Raw genomic sequence first — 26,832 nt, 5'->3', positions numbered from 1 at the left:
CTACTGGGAGTACCTCAGTTTTTTTGCCAGTGTCTTAGTTGTTGGTACGAGTAAAGATTTGCTGTGCTGAGCTCCACTGGAATATTCCTTGCTGGAGCAGGCTATGCAGCCGGGTCCATTCAAAGTATCTTTTTAGGCCGAATTGAATGGTACCCGGGCCCGTGGCAGAATCGAGGTTTAGCCCATAACGCTTCTCTTTTTAGAGAGCTAGACCCCGGATCCAGTACTTTTGTTTTTTCCAGCCATAAGGTTTTTCTGGCGGGGTCTTTAACGGGTTCAGGAGTGTGGATCCCCCGATTAAAAAGGGGCCCTGGTTCCTGAAGTTTTTTAAACGGAGCCCACCACAGAAATCCCTGCGGTGGGAAAGGCAAGTGGGGGTTTCTAAGGAATTTTTAAGTTTCTTATGAATTGTCTCCTTTAAAAAGTAAATGTCATGCCTAAAAGTCACCACTGGGGGCTGTATAGAGCACTTACCTTGCCATGCTTTCTCAGATCATGCTGTGTCAGCAGACACTGACTTCTCTCTGGCTAGCATTCACAGGACTCCGGTAAGATGTTGGGGGATTTTTTTCCTAAAAGCTCTCCCCCTCTCCCTAAGAGGGAGAAGCCAGAACGATCAGCGGATGCCACTCCGTTCTCCACCACCTCTGTGGTTTGTGTCCGCTCTCCTCCTCACCACACACACACACACACACACACACACACACACACACACACACACACACACACACACACACACACACACACACACACACACACACACACTCTCGATCCAGCCGGATCGGAGGCCTGCACTCATGCGGGAAAACGCTCTTTTCTATTTTGTTCATTGACGGACACCGCTCATTTAAATCTTGACCTTAGGGTTATATCACCACCTTCAGGAGAGGAACATGTAAAACATGGCAAAACTGCACAGCACCGCCCAGGGGGCAGTCCCACTGGCTATGACTCCTCACTCTGCTTCCTGCAGCTCAGTTTTTTTTCTGCCTAATGTAGAAGGACCTAGCTCCTTCTTTTTTTTTTTTTATTTTTTTTTTTTTTTTTTTATTTTTTTTTTTTTCAATTTTGATCCTGTGATCTACAATCAACAGCCGGGCTGGGTGACAGGCTGGATAATATAGATTCTTGTAGTCTCCCCAGCCTGGCCATCGAGCGTGAGCAGACCCTAGCTACGTTCTAGGTTGGCCACGACATGCCCCTTTCTGGTCCAGGGGCGGCTGTTGAGCTATATGCTCCGGGGCACACACATGACCGGGCTACTGCTGTCCGTGTCAGTGTGCTGTGGCTGACAGCCACCCCGTACTGCTCAGGTGATGGGTCTGTGGGGGAATGCGTCCTGCAGTCTACCCTTCCTTGGTGAGCGGCTCTTTGGAGCCTCGTTGGAAGAAATCATCAAGAATGCCACAGGTAGGAAGAGTACCTTAATCTTACAGACCAGGAAGACTAAGGAGCCACGCCGTAGGCAAGGGCCCTCATTTTCCGCTCATAAACGGCTTTTTCGTCTTCCCGGGTACTTCAGCTAAAGGTCCCTAGCCTGACAGGACGACCTCTGAAGGACGAAAGCGTCCCTGGAATCACAAGCCTGCGAGCAAAAGTGCTACCACATGAAGGTCAGGGATGCCTGACGAAGGAGCACTATTAAGCGTTATCACGATCTGGACCCCTACAGACTGACTATCCTCCGCTGATCATTGCCGACCTCAGCCTGGGACACTGGAAACCACCAGCGCCGCCAGACGGGACTGCACAGCACAATAGGATCACCTTCTCTGGAGCCAGATTGCCCATTATACTTGCCCACCCGAACTTCATCATTAAGAAGTGCCTGTTTTTAACCAATACAGAGTGAGTGCATTTTGACTACAACCAAATAAAACGTGTATTGTGCTACTGCACTTAGGTTGGCGCTGCTTGTTTTTCCTTTTTGTATCTCTTCTCAAGGTCTCTTCTGCCTTCTGCCTTCAGCATGCTGCCTCCTGCCTTGCGTTAGCAATTTCAAATACATCAAGAGTCATAATAATTGAACGTTGACCAATTGCTGCCTTTTAACAGTATCCCATTCGTGGACATTTTCTTAATCCCCTCCGTACTATTATTTTTTTTAAACATATCTATGCACCAAGTTTTCTTTAGTTTTCTTTATCGCCTAGAGGCGATTCAGTTCGCATTGTGCGCTATATAAGTATTTCATTCATTCATTCATTCAGTGCACCAAAAATTATTGTCCTTCAGGTTTGCCCCCGTCCGTCTCACGGGTGGGGGTTCGCCTTCGGGAGTTTGCAGCCCAGTGGGCCTCTCGGCTGTCCGACCAATGGGTCTGCAAACTGATTTCCTCTGGCTGCAAGATAGAGTTCCTCTCTTGGCCACCAAACAGATTCTTCCCTTCCAGCATACCCTTACTCCCGGCTCACCGGGAGGCCCTATTGGGGGCGGCAAGGGATCTGCTAAGGGGCAGGGTGATGGTACCTGTTCCCGGAGTCGGAAAGGTTCCAGGAGTTCTACTCCAATCTGTCTGTAGTTCTCAAAATGGAAGGTGTACGTCCAATCTTGGACCTAAAAGACCTTAATTGCTTTGTGAAAGTACAGAGGTTCAGAATGGAATCAGTTCACTCAGTATTCGCTTCACTCCATCAAGGGGACTTCCTGGCATCTTTGGACATCCACGATGCTCACCTGCACACACCCATATGCCTCCGGCATCAGAGGTTTCTGCGATTCGCAGTTGGGGACGCCCACTACCAGTTTGTGGCTCTCCCTTTTGGCTTGGCATCAGCCCCCCGAGTCTTTACCAAGGTATTGGCGTCTGCATACATATTCCATTTCTAGGATCCTGCTGTTTCTACAGCGTGGAGTAGACCAGAAGTTGGCTTTGAGCACCATTAAAGGACAAATATCAGCCTTGGCATCTCACTCTCTAGTGAGCACCTTTTGTTCAGGGGGTCCGACATGTAGTTCCTCTGGTGCGTCCACCGTTACCCCGTGGGATCTGAACCTGGTGTTATCAGCATTTCAGAAACCGCCATTTGAGAATATCAGAGAAATTACCTTGTTGACTCTTTCCCAGAAAGTGGTCTTTCTAGTGGCCATTACATCGGCCAGGAGGGTTTCGGAACTGGCGGCCTTGTCTTGCAATTCGCCCTATCCGGTTATCCATAAGAATAAGGTGGTGTTGCGTCCGCAACCTTCCTTTCTGCCGAAGGTGGTTTTGGTGTTCCACATTAATGAAGACATTGTGTTACCATCTTTGTGTCCTAAACCAACACATCCTAAGGAGGTGGCCCTTCATTCCTTGGATTTGGTCCGGACTTTAAGAGTGTATTTGTCTGCCACCGCTCCCTTTTGGAAGTCAGACTCCCTGTTTGTTTCGGTAGCTGGTCCGAAAAAAGGTGTGGGGGTCTCGACGGCACCATTTCCAGGTGGATCAGACAGATCGTGGTACAAGCCTAGGCCTTGAAGGGGCAGGTGCCCCCCTTTCCTATCACAGCCCATTCCACCAAGGCAATTGGAACCTCTTGTGCTTTCCGACATCAAGCGTCAGTCGCTCAAGTGTGTAAGGCGGCGACTTGGTCGTCCGTTCACACTTTTACAAAATTCTACAAGGTGGATGTAAGCGCATTGGCTGATGCCTGTTTTGGCCACAAAGTTTTGCCGGGGGCCGTGTAATGTTGCACTTCTTCTTCTTTTTTTTTTTTTTTTCTGTTTTTTTGATAAGAAAATAGTTACCTTTTGAGTATAAGGCACTGTTGCATTGTTACCGCAAGTTCTGATGCAGTTAGATAAGGTGGTGACTTCCTTGTTAGGGAGCACTTCTGATTGTGGGTGAAGTTCTTTTATGCTGTTTCCCACCCCTCGTTATGACACTGCTTGGGGGCCTTCCCGATGGTCAAGAATAAAGGAGCTGTGTAGGTCAGTGAACGTAAGAGAAAATAGGATTTTTGTACTCACCGTAAAATCCCTTTTCTCTGGAGTTCATTGACACCGCACCCTCCCCTCCTATTGATTACGTTATACTGCTTATTGATGTACTGAGGCTGCAGAAAGCAGGGGTTGTTACTGAAGGGACCGCCCCTTGGGCGGAACTAGAAAGTTCTGTTTTTTGTACACGATAACATGTTCTGCCTAGTCCTCTCCTGAAGGTGGCATAACAACCCGATGGTCAAGAATAAAGGAGCTGTGTTCAGTCAGTGAACTCCAGAGAAAAGGATTTTATGGTGAGTACAAAAATCCTATTTTCTTAAGTACATCACAGGACACAGAGGTTCCCCCCACCCCCCCTTTCTGGTATACATGTGAGTTGCTTTGCTACAAAAACTGAGGTACTCCCAGTAGTGGGAGGGGTTTTATAGGGAGTGGACTTCCTGTCTTAGGGTGTGCCAGTGTCCATCACCTGAAGGTGGTCTGTAACCCACATAGTAATTGCTATGGCTCTGTGTCCCGTGATGTACTTCAAAGAAAAGGATTTTACAGGCAAGCTGTTAATATTTTTATATATTTTTTTTTTTTGCGTTTGATTAACAGATCTATGAAAACACTTTCAAAGATGTATTTAAAAACAAGAAAAGTGAGCAGAGAAAATGTCATTGTTACGGTTTACATACACTGTGTAAGTCAGTGTTTCCAATTTGAAGCAAATTGTACAAGTTATGAATCTTGCTCATGTTTTTTCTTCAAGCATAACTTTATTCATGGTTCTGAATATTGGATGTTTTCCAGAAAGCAGATACATGTAGCTATTGAAGCCTATTGATAAATTACAAATAGTGGTTTATAACCTGAACCATTTCCTAGGAAGGGCTCCATATTTCATGTTCATCTTTGTTATGGATTGGTACATCCATGGAAGGAAGGAATCAACCGCATCATGGGATATTTAGTGCTATCATGAGTGCTGTCACTAGTACCTGTATTATGTGTAAACTGTTTTATACACAAAAGTGTATTAATTGTGTTTTCTGTCTTCCTTTTTTTTTTCTGTAGCAATTTATGATGGCAAATAAACTTGACACTGCAATGTGGCTTTCTCGGTGGTTCACGGTATATTGTTCAGCATTATTTATTCTTCCTCTTTTAGGGTAAGCAATCACCTTTTGGTCTTGGCATAATGCTTTTAATTAAAACAGGGTTAGAATCTAGAGCTAAAGTTTAAAATATTAGGCTTAAAATCCTTTGCTTCACATGGGGACATAAAAAAAAAGAATCAACAGAATGACACCATAAGCTCGTAAACCGCAAGTTTGAGGTCCGGTGCATTCATTACATGTTACACTCTGATTATGGGTGTATGTAACATGTTATGAAAGGCGACATTATCCTTTTTAAACTTGGATGTTACATGGTCCCCATCAGGGTAACCAAGATGTGCCCACAAGCGTCTTCGACCCTTTCCCAATAATGTGGCCAGTTGAGCCCTATGTTGCACGTTTATTGGCAGTGACCAAACCTGAACAGATTTCAGATTAAACTTTTCAAACGCCTCCGCTTGGTTATGTGGGTGAACATACTTGGAACCCTTGAAATAGCCCTCTTTCAAAAATGAGATATTGCGGGGACCATCTTAAACATTTGAGGTGATCGGTCTTCTACATAATTCTCGCAGGTAGAATTGATTGCATGGAACTGGAACCGGTCAGTAGCAATCTTCAGTTATGCCAAACGGAAACTGAATTGGATCATAATTAATACTACATTTTCATGCACTCTTAATACCTAAACTAAATTTGACAAGATGGATACACGATCTGGCAACATGATTTTCTCTTCCTCTGTTCTGTTCTTATTTGCTCAGGTAACTTTTTTTTTTCTTTATAATTTTTCCTTTCTTTTTCCCTTTGTGTCACAAGTAGGGACTTGGCTTATCATTGTCACTTTGTGTGTAGGAGGCCTGTGTATGCATATTAAAACGATCTGGGATTAGCAGCAGAATATTTCTGTTGATACATGGCATATGTTCCTGCTAGTCATATGGTGTTATTCAAGCATTAGAGGGATTTACATTCTGTTCTAATTTAGTTTAGTTTAGACAAAAAACCCTCTGGTCGGACTTTTTAGGGCATGAACTTCAACATGATTTAAAAAGTTTAACAGTATACTTTATTGATATGGAAGCATAACAAAGGACAATATGAGACAAAAAGTACAACTGCGGTTCCAAAAGAAGTTGTCTGTGAATATGTAGGAATAACCAATTTCAGACCTCACATGACAGAGACCAACGAGTTTCGCACACTTAAAGTTTCTTCAGGGTTGGGTGGTTACAGTACAAAACTTTTCCTAGTAACTATTTCAATACTCGAATGTCTCATCAGTACCACCTGCTTTCAGGACTACTTCCTGGCGTTATGCCCTTTGTTCACACCCTTGTTCTGTATCTGTGGCTGGCTGTATTACTATGAAGCTCAGATGGCTTCTACGTAGGTTCAGAGGGGATTAGGTGGGTTTCCATCTAACTCCTTGTGGGGAGAGTGGCGCAAGCCCCAGTGTCCTGATAACTGGACTCCTGGCAACAGGCAGTGGCAAATAAACCTTTGTACTTTTAATTGAGGTGGCTACATCTGTTATGCATGTGTCTGCATGAAGAGTTTTTTACTGTAGCCACATACCCCTGAAGAAATTTTAAATTTTCGAAATGTGTCGGGCTCTTTCTGTCATGTGACAGTTTACATGGTTACAAAGTAGGTGAGGTTGAAAAAAAGACTCAAGTCCAAACTATGTGTGATTATATGTCAGTATTACATTGTATATCCCTGTATGTTGTGGTCATTCAGGTGCTTTTCTAATAGTTTTTTGAAACTATTGATGCTCCCCGCTGAAACCACTGCATGTGGAAGGGAATTCCACATCCTTACAGTAAAGAACCCTCTTTGCAGTTTAAGGTTGAACCTCTTTTCTTCTAATTTTAATAAGTGGCCACGTGTCTTATTAAATTCCCTTCTGCGGAAAAGTTTGTGGGGTTACCAGTATAGTATTTGTAAATTTAAATCGTATATCCCCTCTCAAGCGTCTCTTCTCCAGAGTGAATAAGTTCAGTGCCTGCAACCTTTCTTCATTACTAATATCCTCCAGTCCCTTTATTAGCTTTATTGCCCTTCTCTGTACTTATTCCCTTTCCAGTACATCCTTCCTGAGTTCTGGTGCCCAGAACGGGACAGTATACTCCCAGGTGAGGCCGGACCAGAGTCTTTTAGAGGGAGAATTATCGCTTTATCTCTTGAGTTAATACCCTTTTTAATGCATTCCAATATTCTTTTTGCTTTGTTAGCAGCAGCTTGGCATTGCATGCCATTGCTGAGATTACTAGGACCCCCAGGTCCTTTTCAATCCTTGATTTCCCCAGAGGTTCTCCACCTAGTGAGTGGATTACATTCATATTTTTGCTACCCAAATGCATTGTTTTACATTTTTCCACATTAAACCTCATTTGCCATGTAGTTAACCACGCCATTAATTTGTTCAGATATTCTTGTAGGGTTTCCACATCCTATGGGGAGGTTTATTACCCTGCTTAGCTTAGTATTGTCTGCAAATACAGAAATTGAACTGTTTACCCTATCCTCCAGGTTGTTTATGAACAAATTAAATAGGATTGGCCCAGCACAGAACCCTGGGGGACCCAAATTTCCACCTTTTTAACCATTCCGTGTACTCCTAATTTATCACCACCCTCTGAACTTGCCCTTGTAACCAGTTTTCAATCCATCTACTCGCCCTATGGTCCATGCCAATGGAGCTTACTTTGTACAGTAAAAGTTTATGGGGAACTGTGTCAAATGCTTTTGCAAAATCCAAATACACGTCTATGGGCCTTCCTTTTATCTAGATGGCAGCTCACCTCCACATAGAAGGTTAATTGATTTGGTAAGAACGATTCTTCATGAATCCATGCTGATTACTGCTAATGATACAGTTTTCATTACAAAAATCTTGTATATAGTTCCTTATCCCCTCCAAGAGCTTGTATACTATTGATGTTAGGCGAAGGCCTCATGTACACTGCTGCTGGTAAAAGGAAGTTCAGAGGCAGTTGGCTGCTTTTTTCAGCTGCCCATGAACTCCTCCAATGTTATCTTATGAGAATATGTACACAGGTTCGTTTAATGCCGTTTTTAGGCAGTTGAGTTTAGAGGCCTTTTTTGGAAAGCAAAAAAAAATAGTTCAGACGCTGAGTTTAGAGACATTTCAAGTGCCAAATGCTTCTAAATGCGGTAACTCGTGTTTTAACTGCGTTTTTTTTTTTTTTTTTTCAAACGCTGCAAAACTGACGTTTTAACCGTGGGTTACTATATGTCAAGTTAAATCGTTCAGGAGAGGTTGTAAAAACGTCCCGTGTACATTAAGCCTAACTAGTCTGTAATTCCCAGGGATGTATTTTTGGCCCTTTTTAAATATTGGTGCTACATTGGCTTTTCTCCAATCAGCTGGTACCATTCCAGTGAGTAGACTCAGTAAAAATAGGGAACAATGGTCTGGCAATTACTTGACTGAGTTCCCTAAGGACCCTCGGGTGTAAACCATCTGGTTCTTGTGACTTATTAATGTTAAAGCGGTTTTAAACCCTCATGTTTTTTCATCGAATGCAGTCTATCAGTATCTCTAGTTCTCCCATCTTGTCCGCCAGGCTCCTGGCATTGGTGAACATGCCACGTAAATAAGACCAGTCGCATACTGTCCACTTATTGGATGTTCCAAGATTGCAACTAGGACTTGTTACTATACTTACCTTGTTTTTTTGTATGCTTTAGTCAACCTACCTCTAATTCCCCCAATACCTCCCTCTGGAATATGTTCCACGTTGACTATCTCTGCCCTCTGGGCTCTCCTTTTAGTATGGAGGTTCTTCTTCGTGCTGACAGTTGCTTCCCTAGATTCATAACCTGGGCTTCCAGGCAAACGATGTGCTTACATTTTGCACAGCCGTATTTGCCCTATATCAGATTATTAAGGAACGCAACATGCTGCAAGATGTACACAGAGTTGCATCTCCACGCCCGCCGGGCATTGTACCTACTAATTTAATGAGGATTGGGGTTTATACCCTGTCCAAATTAACTAACGACTAGCTTCCTGACACTAATATAAAAATAGTGTAGTGCTAAAAACATTAGAATTATAGTATACTGAAGCGATAACAAATTAAAAAGTCTGTGTGATGGTATTCACTGGTAAATAAGTGTAGAAAAATACAAAAGGAGAACAGCTGAATGTCCATAAATATATAGTAGTGATTCTTCACTCAAAAGTGACGATGTGCAACAAGTGGTGGACAATAAAATAATGTGAACGAAATACAAAATCCTCTGTGGTAAGACAATGGGTGGATACTCTTACCAGATGTGGTGGACCCACTTGCCAGCAGTAATGGGTCAATCAAGCTTGTGTGGGCTGCATGCCTCAGTGTGGATCAGACAGGAAGAAGGAATCTCCTCAGCAGGCTATACCCAGTATGGTATACTTCAGTAATGGCAATCCTGACACGGTACCTGGATCCTTGTAGTTCACCGGTAATAATGCTGAATCTCCGCTTAGAGTACTGACCCTTAGAGTGTCGAAATGTGTAAAGGAGGCTAAGCCAATAGGGATCAACAGGAGAAAAAAAGGGAAAAGGCTCCATACGGTGCAGGTCAAACCAATTAGGTTTATTTAAAAAAGCGGTACATCAAAATGTAATGAGCACAAAAAAAGTGATCACAGGTAATTACAAATGGGGAAACAAGCAATATGAAAAGCATGCGTAGCCATGCAACGCGTTTCATCTAAAACAGAATTCAACTGGGGCATTTTGACACTAATGCTCAACACGCAGGTACTCAACAATACAATACACAGGTGCTCGTAGCCCTTGTGCGCTCACAATGCCCAAGTACTAACGATCCACACACAGTACTCAGATACTTAACACTACTCGGGTACTCTCAACACTCGCAATACTCGGGTACTCGCATACACTGTCAGTCAGGTTTTGTAGTTTGTGTCACTCTGCACAGCCTCCCCTTGTAATCTGACCCTAGCAGTCAGTCACCTTCAGTCCGTCACCTTCAGTCCCCCTTCACGGATCAGCCTCACACTCTCCCTCTGGTCTGCACTTTACTTACCCACCGCCTCTCCCTGTCAGCCTTCCACTTCCCGCCTCCTCTGTCCGCGTCTGTGGGTTCATTACTGTCCTCACCACGATGTCCCACTCATTTCTATTGGAACCGATTTTGTGGGTTTTTTTTTTTTGTTTTTGTTTTTTGTCTTATATTGTCCTTCTTTAAGCTTCCATGTCAAGGTATATGGTTAAACTTTTTAAATCACGTTGAAGTTTGTGCCCTAAAAAGTCCCACCAGAGGGTTTTTGTCTATGCTATTTAGAGAATAGGGATGCTGCCATAATCTCACACTCCCGTTCAACATCAGATCAATTTTATTATATATTCTAAATTTAGTTTTGTTGAGAAAATTCTGAATAAACGGATTGTAATATAAAATATTAGACTTTTGATCTAATGATGACCTGTTCATTAGGAGCGCATTTCATATTTAATAACTCCACCCAGAAATGTTGGTCTGAAGGTACCCAAACACATTAAATGATTGGTTCACTGTGGGGCATAGCTGACACTCTTATTTAGCCAGCTTTGTTGAATTTAAGGCTGAAACACAGTTACAATACAATGTGCTGTGGAACATGCGCATTACCACAACAAACATTGTTATGTGCAAAAATCCTGCCAAGCAGTGTAGAATGAGCGCCGCTTATTCTACACTGCTTGATAGGATTTTTGCACATTATTATTTATTTAGAGTGGCAGCAAGTTTGTTTTTTAGTGTAAGCGCAGTGTGCGAGGGCGGAAGTGTGTATTATTATTTTTTTAATTGTTATGTGCAATTCATTTTCAATGGCACCCCAACACACTACAGTAATGGCGCTCCGGTGCATATGTGTTGTAGCACCTCACAGTGCATGGTAAGCATGTGCGTTCTGGTGCATTGCATATCCGTTTTTGGTCTGTTCTTGTGTGTTCGCAGCTGAACTGCTTTAACACAACACATGATCATACATGACACAATGGGGGAGATTTACTAGAACTGGAGCACTTCAGCTTGTTCAATTAGGCTTTGACAATAAAACCTGGAAGCCGGGTTCACACTGGTACGACACGACAGTCGCACCACTTTGAATCCGACTTTGCCCTGCGACTTGATGTCCGACTTCAATGAACAGGGATCCGACTTTGATCCCCAGCAATACTAGGCACTGTTTCTGGGTTGAATCTTTAGGGGGAAATCCACACAAAATGTTAAAGAAAAAAACCGGCATGGGCCCCCCCCCCCTCCAGGAGTACTAGGCCCTTCGGTCTGGTATAGATTTTAAGGGGAACCCCTACGCCAAAAAATAGTGTGGGGGTCCCCCCAAAATCCATACCAGGCCCTTATCTGAGCACACAGCCCGGCAGGCCAGGAAAGGGGGTAGGGATGAGCGAGCCCCCCCCCCCTGAACCGTGCCAGGCCGAATGCCCTCAACATGATGGGGCGGGGTCTCCGGATTATGTCATGTAGGTGACCCTGCCAATATAAGTAGTGGCAGAAGGCGCACCCGGCATTAGAGCGGGGGGGCGGCATTAAGGCAACATCAGGAGAAGACAGCTGAAAAGACTGGGCAGAAGACAGCAGGCAGAGGGAGAAGAACCGGAGAGAGAGAGCGGAGAAGAACCAGCAGAGACAGAAAAATTCAGTGGAGGAGGCAGAAGAGCCAGAGAGGGGAGAAGTCGGATGAAATGCCGGATCTGCCTTAATAAATTATTTTAAAAACCTGTGTACTGCGTTTTTATTTTTGACACTTTTTTTATTTTATTTTTTAGATGAATGGGTAGGTGTACCCCATACTCATTCACATAGGGGGGGGCGGGATCTGGGGGGCCCTCTTGTTAAAGAGGGCTTCCAGATTCCGATAAGCCCCCCCCCCCCCCCGCGCAGACCCTGACAACCAACAGCCAGGGTTGTTGAGAAAGAGGCCCTTGTCCCCATCAACATGGGGACAAGGTGCTTTGGGGTGGTGGGGCGCAGAAGTCGGACCGCCTTGTGTTGGACCAGTTACGACGGCTCCCATAGGGAAACATTGATTTTCACACGACATGAAAATCACGCAACACGACATGAGTGCCCAATGTCGGAGCGTTTGTCGTACAAGTGTGAACCCGGCCTTAATCTTAGCTGACAAAAAGCTCTGTAATACTTACCTTTTAGTCGTTTTGTGCTACCTCCACCTGCTGGTACCTGAGGATAGAGGCCACCAGCATTGCACATGGTCAAATGATTATCTGTGTCTGAAATTAAAGCCAATGTTTACTGCATTTGAGCACTACAAACCAAAAACGCTATGTAATTCATTTATTCAAAGCTAACGCCTCCATCCATCCATGTCTCTATGCTTTATTTTGATGAGAAAGCACTTTGAAAAATACCCCCCTAGCATTTCTGCCTGTGGCCATCTTGTGTAAGGGCAAATGATTTATGTAGCATTTATTTCCTGGGATCCATCTGCCCTTAGCTCAAGCAGGCATGCAGAAGAATGTGCTTAGATGAGAAAACGCCGCCTCCTCTTTCCCCTCTTGAAAACTCCTGGGATGTATGACATCGTATTCCTAGGCAAGAAACCAGGAAGTAGCTGAAGAAATGTAAAAAAAAAAAAAAAAACATTTAAAACAAATGACATACTTTCCTATCTATTTACTAATGTTAGCAGCATGGGGATTAAAAATGTTGATTGGGAGAGGGAAGCTCTACTTTAACCCTTTTGATGGAGAGCATTTGACATACTGCTACTGCTTTGTGTGAGTATCGGCAGCCAAAGGAAGTCTAAAATTGTGGATTAGATATTTTGCAGCTTTTCTTATCCAAGTTTAGTATTTGGACAGTGAGAAGTGACAGTTAAACAGTTAAAATAGGGTTTAGGGCAGTTCTTAAAAAATCTTCACAAAGCTAAAACGAATGCTGAAATTATAATTTTAGAAATTATCACAGTACAGAGAGGCAGAACAGGGCGCATCCCCATTCTGACAGGGGTCAACACACCCAGGGAACACAGTTAACCCCTTTGCCCACTAGTGTTAACCCCTTCCCTGCCAGTCTCGTTTATACATTGAGCATTGCAATAATGTCACTGGTCCCCAAAAAGTGTCACTTGGGGTCAGATTTGTCCGCCGCAATGTTGCAGTCCCGCTAAAAACTGCAGATTGCAGCCATTACCAGTAAAAACATTAAAGAAAAATAAAAGTTCATAAATCTACCCCGTTTTGTAGACGCTAAACCTTTTTCGCAAACCTTTTAAGCTTTATTGTGATTTTTATTTTATTTATTTTTACCAAAAATATGTAGCAGAATACATATTGACCTAAACCTAATGAATACATTTTGTTGTGGTTTTTTTTGGGATATGTATTATAGCAGAAAACTTCTTTTTTTTTGGGGATATGTATTATAGAAAAAAACTCTTTTTTATGGTGCAAAAAATAAAAACCACAGAGGTGATCAAATGCCACCAAAAGAAAGCTCTATTTGTGGGGAAAAAGGACATCAATTTTGTTTGGGTACAACATTGCACAACTGCGCAATTGTCAGTTAAATCGACGCAGTGCCGTATCTCAAAAAATTGCCTAGTTATTAAGGGGGTAAATACTTTGGCTGAAGTGGTTAAAGGTGCAATGAATGCCAAGATCCTATGTTACTCCAATGCACTGGTCTTTTTGAACACTATAGTTTTGATTGCTGTGGGCTTGTTACATTTGATCAAAATCCATCGGATTGAAGCTTTGGGTAAGGCAGAATAATGACTGGAATTATGACCCATCATTTAGGGCAAAGTATTGTTGCTTATCTTGGGCACAAAATGTTTGACCGATCTCTTTTAAGGATGTGCCTAAATGACCCATATTGAAAACTAGCTGTCACTTATATGCATTCTAAAGGGTAGTTTATCTTTAAATGTACCATATGCCAGATTTAATAAATGTAAATGATGGCAAGAAATGCCATGCAGTATTTTTTTTAAACACTTTTAAAACTATCCTTTTGTTTTATTTAGTGTGGTCACCTGTAATTGTTTTTTCTTCATTTGCAGATTAAATGAAGCTGCCAGTTTCTATCAACGTGCCTTGTTGGCCAATGCTCTCACCAGTGCTCTTCGGCTGCACCAGCGGTTACCTCACTTCCAGCTGAGTCGGGCATTTCTGAGCCAGGCTTTGTTAGAAGACAGCTGTCATTACCTGTTGTATTCACTCATCTTTGTCAACTCATACCCTGTCACTAGTATCCTTTGCCAAGTGTCCCCTTTAGACAGCACCTTAGTCTCCCGAATTGGTTACTCTCTGAGTTGGACTGAATTGAGTTGACAATCTTTACACAAATTCTGTGCATATTCATTCAGTTATCCAATCATGGAAAAAGCAGTTCTTTTTTTACCTATTTGACCACAATTGGATAATCTAAAGTCATTCTAAAGGCTGAAGGGCTTTTTTTTTTTTTTTTTATTTACCTGTATGCATGAAGGTAAAAAACCCTTTGTGTTTTGCTCCTACCTGAGCCCCCCCCCCCCCCTCAGATCCAGCGATGTGCACAGGAGCCCCAATTGTCCTGGGTCTCTCTCTCTTCAATGGCTGACACAGCAGCGGGAGCCACAGCTAGTGAGCTGCGGCTCTGAGATCTATGGATGCAATGAGCTGAGCTTAGGAGTGAGTACACACCAGTGCCTCCATAGCAAGTGGCTGGCTATTGGGGTCATCGGTCAAGGGGAGGAGTGCTAGTGGGGGACCTGAGAAGATGATCAAGGCTGTTCTGTGCAAAACCGTTCAACTGAGTAGGTAAGTATGACAGATTTTTTTTCTCCTTAAAGTGATTGTAAAAGCTTGTGTGTTTTAAAAAAAAAAAAAAATGCTATACTTGCCTTCTCTGTGCAGTTGCCATAGATCAGCCTGGATCTTCCTCTTCTCGGGTCCCTCTTCCCTGATCCTGGCCTCTCCCTCCTGGCAAGTGCTCCCACAGCCAGCAGCTTCCTATGGGGGCACCCGAGCAGTGTCACAGCTCTGTGTGTCCATTCAGACATGGAGCCCTGAACCCCCCCCCCCCCCCCCCCCCCCCCCCCCATTGGCTGACTGAATTTGACAGCCGTGGGAGACAATGGCGTCGCCGTTGTGCCTCAGCCAATCAGGAGGAGAGTCGTGGACATCACTGGAAAAAGATGGGGCTTATGTAAGTAATTAGGGGGTGCTGGGGAGGCTGCTATACACAGAAGGTTTTTTATCTTAATGCATAGAATATATTAAGATATAAAAACCTTCTGCCTTTACAACGTCTTTAAACAAGGGTGGTGTGCCTGTCATGCTGACCCTTTTGCTTCAAAACTTTCAGTTACTAATCTGAAAGCAAGTTTGCTGATCAGGACTTTCTATTTTTCTGATCTGCAGACCTGTTCCAGGTCAGAGTGTCAAAGTATTAAAGCCAGGGCAAAATCGTACCAACTAGTCAAATGGCTTTTTAGGAAATTGGTATTCTCCATATTTGTCATTTACAGGTTTGCCTCTGGTATTGCTGCACTCATTTACTCATTATTGTTAGTTTTATTTAAAAGCATAATCGCCAGAATAAGAATCTATATCTGATTTTTTTATTTTTTTTTCCCCCCCAATGAGATGATTAAAAAACAGTACATACAATTACAACCATGGCCAAAACTATTGAGTGACACAAATATTTATTTTCACAAAGTCTGCTGGTTCAGTGGTTTTAAATCTTTTTGTCATTTGTTACTATGGTATACTGAAGTATAATTTCCAAGTATTTCATAAGTGTCTAAGGTATTTTTTTTTTTTTTTTTGCCAATTACATTAAGTTTATGAAAAGAGTCAGTATTTGCAGTGTTGGCCCTTCTTTTTCAAGACCTCTGCAACCTCTGGTATGCAGTCAATCAACTTCTGGGCCACATCCTGACTGATGACAGCCCATTCTTGCATAATCAATGCTTAAAGTTTTTTAGAATTTGTTCACCCACCTCTTGAGGATTGACCACAAGTTTTCAATAGGATTAAGCTTTTGAGGAGTTTCCTGGCCATGGACCCAAAATTTTGATGTTTTGTTCCCCAAGCCACTTGGCTATCACCTTTGCCTTATGGCAAGGTGCTCCATCATGCTGAAAAAGGCATTGTTCATCACCTAACTGTTCTTGGATGGTTGGTATTTTCCTCTCGGAGGATTTTTTTGTACCATACATTCATGGCTGTGTTCTTAGGAAAAATTGTGAGTGAGCCCACTCCCTTGGCTGAGAAGCAACCCCACACATGAATGGTCTCAGGATGGTCATCAGGACTGATGGTAGCACTCACCTTTTCACCTCCGGACAAGGTTTTTTACGGATGCCCCAAACAATCGGAAAGGGGATTGATCAGAGAAAATGACTTTATCTCAGTGGCTTCTTTGCTGCCCTTTTTGACACCAGGCCATCCTCCAGAAGTCTTTGCCTCACTGTGCGTGCAGATTTAATCACACCTGTCTGCTGCCATTCCTGAGCAAGAGCTGCACTGGTGGTCCTCTGATCGTGCGAAATCTGATCACTGATGGTCCTCTGATCCTGCTAGCTAAATCAAATGTAGGAGATTGTCCTGGCGCTTGCTGGACTTTCTTGGGTGCCCTGAAGCCCTCACAAATGCAGTGGAAATATTTTTTGGGGGATGAAGTTCATTTTTATGGAAAAGAGGGGCTTGACAAATCATCTGTCTGATCACTCTTCATAACATTCTGGAGTATATGCAAATTGCCATCATAAAAACTGAGGCAGCAGACTTTGTGAAAATGTAATATGTCATTCTCAAAACTTTTGTCCACGGCTGTAGATTGTATGGAAAAAAATAACAGAACAATGACAAGAGGGACTGTCTTTTGCCTAGGTTGGCTAGTAAAAACTCGTCAAGTATAAATTGAAGAGAAATGAATCATGTTGTGTTTTTCTTAATACCTTTCTTCAGTGAGCATCTTTCCTGTTCTGCTCTTTTCAATGCTTCATGCATCTTCATGGACAAAAAAAATCTTGGATGTAAGTATTCTGTCTGAAGCTTTAGGCAGCTTGCACTGCACAGCAGTAATAACCTGGGAATTTACAATATGTTATTACTAACATGAACTTGTATGTATTCTGTGTCATTTTATTTAGTCAGTGTTGATTATTAATTTAAATACGACAAGGACAATATATAACAGCTAGGGCTGCAACTAACGATTATTTTCATAATCGATTAGTTGGGCGATTATTGTTTCTATTAATCGGTTAATAACCTTAAAAAAAAAGTGGCTCAAATTGACGTTCATTTTCAACCACGGTGACGGGAAAGTTTGGAAATAATAGAAAACTTCTTGGTCAAGGGAATTTTTAGACAGTGTATGTGGTTTTTGTTCAGAAATTAAGTGAAAATTTCAAACAAAATTCTTTCATACAACGAATGTACAAAGATTTTTCATCTGAATATTCTCACCTGAAAATTGATCTGTGAGGCCAGCATAAGGCTCGGTACACACCTTTACAGTGTTTGCCCCATGATCTGTTTCTGCGTTGCTTTTTTGCTGTCCGTTTTGATTTTTGCGCACGTGATTTTACTGTAATTTGCGTTTTTTTGCATATTTTTTTTTTTTTTGGCATATTAAAAAACACAAATTGCTGCAAAAACACATTACATTCTTTTCTGCAGCTTCTCCATTGAAGTACCTTGAACCAAAAAAAAGCACCGTTTTGCCTTAAAAGTCCCTGACCCTTTCCAAATATGCAGCGGCTGAAAAGAGCACAGATATGAACATGTCCAATAGGAAACCATGTAAATGAACTGTAGTGCGTTTCTGCAAAAAGCACCAATAAACATAGATGTGAACCAGGCCTAAGACGTTTAGTAACATAATGTAGTTAAAAAGACTAATTAGCCCTTTATAGTACAAAAAAGGGGATAATCACTACTGGAAGGGGTTCATTTTATTTTTTTTTTAACTGTAGAACTGTGAAAGTGGTATTTACAGTAGTGATTATATTTTCGTACTATAAAGGGCTCATTTTAGTTTTTTTTTTGTTTTGTTTTTTAACCCCATTATATTACTGGCCGATTAATCGATTATGAAAATGGTAATCTATGTCATAATCGATTAGTTGTTTCAGCCCTAATAACAGCGGTCACCAGCCAGTGGTCCATGGGGAAATTTTGGTGGTCCCCAGGGGTTCTGCAGCAACTCAACAATGTGGTGGATGTATACCGCCCCAATGTTTCCCGTGTTGTTCTCAATGCACTCTGACAGTCAATACTGCCAGCGCGCATTGATGCGCAATGTCTCCTCTGTAGTTCTGGCTCCTTTGAACTCAAAGGGAGGCCACAGGAGTAGTGCAGAGAACAGGAGGGGACTTTCAATGGCAGTACTGATCACGGACTGGGAGGGAGCACTGAGCTCGAGCAAATGGCTGAATAACAAGGTGAGATCCAATGATGAGTCTGTGCGAGGCTGCAGTGTGATGCAGAGTGGGGGGGGGGGGGGGTGATCCACGGGATTCACAATTGTGAAAATTTAGTGGTCCGTGAGGGCTGAAAAGTTGGCGACCACATATATATATATATATATATATATATATATATATATATATATATATATATATATATATATATATATATATATATATATATATATACACACACACACACACACACACACACACACACACACACACACACACACACACACACACACACACACACACACACACACACACACACACACACACACACACACAGTATCTCACAAAAGTGAGTACACCCCTCACGTTTTTGTAAATATTTTATTATATCTTTTCATGTGACAACACTGAAGAAATTACAATTTGCTATATAACAGTAAAGTGTCATGTTATATCAGTGAATCAATCCTAAGTATCATGCAATTAATACATACATACATAGATATAAATTCAGATATCATATAAAAATAAATTGCTAATGTGCTTAAATATTCAATATCATTCTGTGTAAAAACATACAGTCCATAATGAACAATGTGTAGACAAAATACATATAACATGAGTATAAAGTGAAGATCCTTGTGCAAAAGTGCTTCCGCCTTCGTGATTGCCCTTCCCTCCAAGTGTGTACAGTTTGGTCTATACATGTTGATGAACCACCCCTGGGCTCTATAGGTAAGGCTGCTCAGGTGTCCTGGAATGGTATCCTTATAGTAAAAGAAATGAACTGCATAGTGTAATACCATTTAAAATCCTTTATCCTTTAAAAAAAAAAAAAACATAAAAAGGGGTAATCACATATTGAAGGTGCTAACAGTGCAACAAACTTTAACAGACCAATCTGTGTAAATCCGTGGAGATATTCCATTTTGCAGTCTCCGCTGACAGCATCAGAGCAGCTGCTCCTACCCACACTGTCCTGTCCCTTCCCCAACGCGTGTCGACACAGGAAATCACATGTTTTCCTCAGTGCTGTCCCCATCAGCACCCAGCCATTAATGTCTAAACCAGTGGCAACAAAAGTGAGTACACCCCTAAGTGAAAATGTCCAAATTGGATAATATAATATATATATTAGTTTTATAGTGTTGTTCATCATTTTACAGGATGTTCCAAAAGTCTGGATCCATTGGAAAAAATGCACTTACAATTTGTATTGCAGTAATTGCTCAAATTGATGGACTTCACAGCACAAAAATACTTACTGAACATTTCCTAATGTAGCAGAACTTATGCTACATGCAGAGATGATTTCCTCCTTTGGGGCCATGCACATGGATGTATTTGCAGACGTAAAATATTCCTGTATTTCAGCACCCAGGTACTCCAGCTGCTGAGTAATTTTGCCCATAAAAATGAATTTAGAAAATATGTTGTACATGGGGATACGCTTGTACTTGCATTTACAGGTGCATGCATATGGACATATTTTCCAGAACGCAAAAGTATATACGGTACATATTATACTTTTAGGAGAGGGGGGAAAAATGGATCTCATAAATTGTTAGTGACAAACGAGCACACTAGCAAGTTTTTCATAGGTTTGCTTTTGCTAAAATTTGAATGACATTGTGTTTGCTGTGAGCATTGATGCTTGCGCACTGAACACAGATGTCATGCAGATCATCCCACATAATTGTTTGAACCCGTGGCCTAATATTACATTGTTATTGTCTAGGGATGTGGATCTGGCCAGAGGGGACCTGATCTAGACTTGCCCGGGCTAGAACAACTGTCCAGGTCCCCATACTGAATCGGAGAACATTGATGTCCCTATACTCCCGATGTAAACAGAATGTGGAAGCATTCTGGAAACTTTTGATTCTACGGCATGCTCATTTGGAGCAATCTGTAAAAGCATTGGAGGCCCAGGACATAATTAATTCTGCATTTGGGCTTAGTGCTGGATGCTGGCTGTTCCAAGTTGCACCGAGACTTGGACTTGAAGGGGCCACTGAAACCAGGTACCCGGTAAAATGTATCCACATTCTGATTGGTAATAGTTGGGTGGTTCTAATGAGGTGCCCTTTGGGGAGAGCAACAAATGGAAATAAAATATAGATTTTTGAGGAACTGAGGCTTTGAATTGTTATGCAAAAATAAAGAAAGAAAAGTTTAGTGAGCAAAGTTCAAATTGATAGCATTTGTACATATAGACATCATGTAAGGAGTTGTAGGCCAATGACTCACAGTGCCTTGAAAAGGTTTTCACACCCCTTTACATTTTTTACATTTTGTCATGTTACAACCAAAAACGTAAATGTATTTTATTGAGTTTTTATGTGCTAGACCAACACAAACATAATTGTCAAGTGGAAGGAAAATGATGAATGATTTTTAAACATTTTTACAAATATCTGAAAAGTATGGCATGCATTTGTATTCCGCCCCGAGTCAATACTTTGTAGAACCACCTTTCACTGCAATTACAGCTACAAGTCTTTTGGGTATGTCTCTAGCAGCTTTGCCATTCTAACCCATTAATATGCTCGATCTAAAACATTCAATTGTAGCTTTGACTGTATGTTTAGGGTCGTTGTCCTGCTTGAAGGTGAACCTCTGCCCCAGTCTCAGGTCTTTTGCAGACTCTAACAGGTTTTCTTCTTCCCATCAACTCTGACCAGTTTCCCTGTCCCTGCTGAAGAAAAGCATCCCACAGAATGATGCTGCCACCACCATGTTTCACGGTGGGGATGGTGTGTTCAAGGTGATGTACAGTTAGTTTTCCACCACACAAATCATTTTGCTTTTAGGCCAAAAAGTTACATTTCGGTCTCATCTGACCAGAGCACGTTCTTTCACATGTTTGCGGTGTCCCCCACATGGCTTTTCGCAAACTGGACTTCTTATGGTTTTCTTTCAACAATGGCTTTCTTCTTGCTACTCTTCAATAAAGGCCAGATTTGTGGAGTGCATGACTAATAGTTGTCCTGTGGACAGATTCTCCCACCTGAGCTGTGGATCTCTGCAGCTCCTCCAGAGTTACCATGGGCCTCTTGACTGCTTCTCTGAATTATGCTCTCCTTGCCCGGCCTGTCAGTTTAGGTGTGCAGTTGTGCCATACTGTTTCCATTTTCGGAAAATGAATTGAACAGTGCTCCATGAGATGTTCAAATCTTGGGATATTGTTTTATAACCTAATTCTGCTTTAAACTTCTCTACAACTTTATCCGTGACCCGTTTGGTGTGTTCCTTGGCCTTCATGGTGCTGTTTCTTCACTAACGTTCTCTAACAAACCTCCAAGGGATTCACAAAACAGCAGTATTTATATTGAGATTAAATTGCACACGGGTGGACTCTATTTACTAATTAGGTGACTTCTAAAGGCAATTGGTTCCACTAGATTTTAGTAATGGGTATCCGAGTAAAGGGGGCTGAATACAAATGCACACCACACTTTTCACATATTTATTTGTAACAAATTTTGAAAACCATTTATCATTTTCATTCCACTTCACAATTATGTGCCATTTTGTGTTGGTCTATCACATGAAATCCCAATTTAAGTTTTTGGTTGTAACATGACAAAATGTGGAAAATTTCAAAGAGTTATGAATACTTTTTCAAGGCACTGTCCCATATGCACATGGGAATACCTACGTAGCTCACTAACGCGTTTCATCCAGGTATAGTTATAGAGTTTTTGAAGACAATATCCAGAGCTTGGGTGCAATAAGGTCTCAGATAATCTTCCAATTGTACCTCCTAGGGTTTGTGTGCTGGACAAGCCCCGACAATAAGGTTATCTGTAGTGGCACTTTGGGACTTTTGTGTGATGGGGACTGAGTGTTTTGAAGGAGGAGTTCACTTTTGGGACCATGTCGGATGGGCAATTATTTTAATTGTTTACAGTTACCAGTGAAGGCTTGATTGTTGTCTGCTGCTTCCTGAAATACTTAAGAAACAAATTGTCTAGTGATGGAACAACAAAGACTAGTTCAAAGTGTCACTTAATGACGGGACAAATCTGATATGGCCCTTAAAATGGAAAATGGCATACCCTGTGTTTGCATATGCTTTTGAAATTGTTTAGGTAACATGCAGAGATGTAAAGCTGAATGGTTTTGTTTACTGATTAAACTTTCATAATTAATCCTTGTATTTTATTCCCTTGGTTTAGGCCAAAGATGCAAACAGCATGGCACTTGTCAGGTCTCTTCTGGACAGAATTAATGCAAATCAGCAAAATATACTGAAGTTCATCGCTTGTAATGAAATCTTTTTAATGCCTGCAACTGTTTTTATGCTGCTCAGGTAACTCCTCTTTAATCATTTCTGAATTGTAAGTGGAAGACAAGGCGCCCGAATAAAACCGTTTATATAGTAGAGCAACATGTTAAAGCCTTCACTTATATTATGGTACTTCCACAATGTAATTTTATAATCTTCTAAAATCAGGTCACATGATCTTACTGTCTTGTTTGCTGTTATAAAACATTCAGCCTGGGAGGGGTGTTGCTGCAGAGATTTTAGGCCAGGGGTCTTAAATTAAAATGTATGGAGGTCCAGTTGGTAAAATTTTCCTGCAGCAGAGGTCCAAATCTCATGTTTGCCCTGTAACACATCACAGCAGTGCTCTCACTCCCTCCCCCTACACATTGCAACTCCCCTTAACATCACTGCACCCAATTACACTGCAGTCCCCTTCACGTCATAGTGCCCCATTACACATAACAGTGTCCCTTTATTACAATACACCTTTGCACACCGCAGTTCCCCTTATCACAGTCCCTCTTTACACATCAATATCACCCCATTACACTGAAATCCCCTTCACGTCATGGTACCCCTTTAATTTCCAGCCTCCCCTGCACCATCCTACCAGTGCAGAGGCACTTATCGGCCTGACTGTCCTCTTCCCAGGCCCAGTGCTGGTATCATCCTTACAGCGGATGGGAGCAGGAGGTGCTGTAGATCTGGATGAAGGGCGGGAGCTGCCAAACTTCAAAATGTCAACAAGCGGGTGATCACCCAATTGTTAACTTGAAAAGACTCCCGTACTTTGCCGATCTGCAGCACCTCCCACTCCCACCTGCTGTGTGAATGATAGCGGCAGCCTGGTGGGAGACCCGGGAAAAAAACGCACAACTTTTTAGGTGGCACGGCCACATTCCGGACAGGACTGTTGCTCAGTCTGGACCACGGTCCGCTATTTAGTGATCACTGTTCTAGGCGATAACATCCAGTTACATGACAATGGAAGATGAAATTGCACTCAAAAGGGATAATACAGAGCGATTCTCTGTTATTGATTGGCCTCTGAGAGCAGGGAAAGAAGTTTCCACTTCTAGTTCATGTATTGAGATGTTGTGGGAGCAGAAGTGGCAGAACTGATGCCATTTTATTGTATTTCCACCAGTACAGTTCTTGTTACTCATGTTGGGGCCTGAGATATCAATGATGCAGAGTAATAGTTTTAAAAAGTAATGTACATCGTCTTGGGCTCCTAGCAGTGGAAAATGTGCACTCAAAAAAACATTTAATTTTATGTGTTCATGTTGGCTTGTGGCTTTGCTTTGCTGTATCGTGACCTGCATGCATTTTCTTTTTTTTATGAAGTAAATTCAGGAGTAAAAACGTAGGATTCTGAACTTTTTCACTTTAAGCCAGATAAATATGAAATTGTGTATAAATATTTGATGTTACCCCAACCAGCCAGCAGAGGGTGTGTAACCTGTTTCTTCAGGGTTTCAGAAAGCTGGCTTACTGCTGTACTAGAAATATAGATCCAATAACACAATCCTAGGTTGCACATTCAGCTGAATGATTAGTGGGAAGGAATCCACTCTTCCACTTTAAGCAGAGAGGGCTGTCTACATGTATGTCTAAGTATATGTTACTTTAACAATGATGATTGCTTATGTGCTGGATTAATTAAGTTCCTAAAAACTGCCCCTTGCATATTTTTTATTTTATCTGTTCTCACTAAGTACCTGATGATGCAGTTCCCTTTTTTAAATTGACCATGCCAAGAACAGAAGTAGATCCTTGCTGGCATGGTCAGTTTGCATCCCTGGGATCAATGTTGTGAGATGTAGGATGCCATGCACATGCATGGCAAGCCTGCATCTCCTGTGGTCAGTTTTGAAGCCACGCCTGCCCCTGCCCAGCGCTGTTTCAGGTGCAGCCTGTAGAGGGTTGGATCAGCCTGCTGAAACAGCGCACAGACTGGGGACGTATGTCCCTCCTCTGTGCTATGTCACACTGGCTGTACAGGCACCACCTCTATGGGGAAGGAGATGGAGGAGGAGGAGGAACTGTTACTTGACCATGGACTAATAAAAGGTACACAGCAGTTACTTTTGGTAAACATACAGGCAATTTCAGCCTACAATTAGGGTTTGCTGTTTTGCTACTGGCTTTGAAGCTGGTGTGTTCTAATACTTTAAACCTGCAGGAGCAGCCACCAAGTAAAGAGCCCTGAATTAAACTTTTATAGGGATTTTATACCAATAAAAACTGCAATAATATTATTTCAGCTTATAAACCTATAGGCTACTTTCACACTGAGGCGATTTACAGGTTTTATCACTAAAAATAGCGCCTGTAAAGCACTTTCACGCTGGAGCGGTGCTCTTGCAGAACACTAGAAAAAGTCCTTCAAGCAGCATCTTTGGGGCGGTGAAGGAGCGGTGTATAAAGCGTCCCTGCCTATTGAAATGAATGGGCCGTGGTGCTACACGGGTATTATTAACCCCTTCAGCTGCTAGCGAGGGGTTAAAAACCTCCCTGCTAGGGATCGAAAAGTGCCGCTAAAACAGTAAAGCGATGCTAAAACTAGCGGCGCTTTAAAGACGAAGCTCTCGCCACCCCAGTGTGAAAGTAGGAATAATGTTCAGTTTAGTGACTGTTATCCACACAGCTGATCTAAGAATGCTGTTACTAAGCATGTACCGCCTACTGTCTGCAATTGGTGAATATGAAATGGCTAAATATGTATTTTATACTTTCAATTTACTTACAATATCCACATCATACAGATCAATAGCCACAGGAATACTATAACAGCAAAATATGAGAGCAGGATTCACAAGTTTAGGTAAAGAGATTAGGAATCGTAAGCCTAAAATAAAATCATTCAAAAAGAGCCTCAGAACGTTGTGTGATTGTGGAGATTTTCTTTGTATACAGTAAACATTGACAAAGGTAAAAACAGCCTTTTTCACTTCCACATGAATGCCTTTATGGTCTTACAGAACCCGTATAATGGGAAAATCGATGGTAAGAATGGTGTAGTCCAGGGGGGCCCAACCTTTTTAAGAGCGAGGGCCACTTAAGCAACTTGGTAACCAGTCGTGGGCCACAATGAGTGGAGCAGGCGGATGACAGGTCACGGCTACTTTATAGGCCCTCCGATCCACGCAGATGGAAGGGGGCGAATTCCCTTCTATATTTTTTTTTTTTTTTTTGTTATCGTTTTTTAGGACCAGATTGGAGGCAGGTGGGAGTAAACAGGAAAAAAAGTCTGTTTACATCTGCCGCTCTGTAGAGGGGAATTGAGGGTCCGATTGGGTAGGACCGATCGTGTGAAAAGGGCTTAAACTGCTTTCACACTGATTACCCACACCGCAGGTGCAGCGTAGTGCACCTGTGTCTATCCTGTGGGTTAACTGAACTTTGCCATAGACTCTGCCGGTGGCAAAAGCCGGCGCTGTACAGGAAGCATCGGCTTATGGGCTCTGCTCTGCAGCCGTTTTCTTCCTCTACCACCAGCTTCATTCACAACACCGATGCTGTGGTATGACGGGTCGGCAACCTGCGATCTGTGCTTGCTAACCTGCCATTCCATCGCAGGAGGTCGCGGGCCACATCAAAGAGTTCCGCGGGCTACTGGTTGGCCACCGCTGGTGTAGTCAATACCACTAGGTTGTAGAGGATGTGCAAGGTTGCTCATGAGTCGAAACTCTATTTCCATTTCCCCCAAATTTTGTTAGTGATTGTAAAGTCTCTAGATTTTTCACCTTAATGCATTTGGTGAAAAACCTTCTTAGCTGCAGCTGCCCCCCAGGGCCCCCCTTTTTCTTACCTGAGACCATCTGATTCAGGGATGAGCACAAGTCAGTGGCTCCAGCCGCTGTCTCTGTCCTCATTGGACAGATTGATAGCAACAGGAGCCATTGGCTGTGTCAATGGACGCAGTAAAGGGACTCAAACGAGCCCACACGAGTGCCCCCATGGAAAGCGTCTTCCCTTGGGGGCACCCGATGAAGGGGAGGAGCCAGGAGCACTGGCAGGGCACCCCAGAATAGGAGGATCGGGGCTGCTCTGTGCAAAACCCTTGCACAGAGCAGGTAAGTATAACATGTTATTTTTTTTTT

The 26,832-nt window shown here is 42.4% G+C and overlaps 1 protein-coding gene across 3 annotated transcripts in view; it reads left to right on the top strand.

Annotated features, from left to right (window-relative positions):
• The window catches only part of TMEM33 (transmembrane protein 33), a 59,370-nt gene that overhangs the window by 26,819 nt on the left and 5,719 nt on the right, over nucleotides 1-26,832 (top strand). For all 3 annotated transcript variants that reach the window (XM_077477564.1, XM_077477566.1, XM_077477565.1), the window contains exons 3-6: nucleotides 4,981-5,075; nucleotides 14,098-14,285; nucleotides 16,994-17,061; nucleotides 22,635-22,768. In XM_077477564.1, the coding sequence (XP_077333690.1) occupies nucleotides 4,981-5,075; nucleotides 14,098-14,285; nucleotides 16,994-17,061; nucleotides 22,635-22,768 (485 nt within the window). The remainder of the gene's footprint in view (nucleotides 1-4,980; nucleotides 5,076-14,097; nucleotides 14,286-16,993; nucleotides 17,062-22,634; nucleotides 22,769-26,832) is intronic.

The sequence above is a fragment of the Lithobates pipiens genome, unplaced genomic scaffold (genome assembly GCF_037356315.1).
Source record: "Lithobates pipiens isolate NorthernLeopardFrog02 unplaced genomic scaffold, aLitPip1_a1.2 Scaffold_13, whole genome shotgun sequence".
Lineage (NCBI taxonomy): Eukaryota > Metazoa > Chordata > Amphibia > Anura > Ranidae > Lithobates > Lithobates pipiens.
The sequence above is the reverse complement of the archived record's forward strand: the minus strand, read 5'-3'. Positions and strand labels throughout refer to the sequence as shown.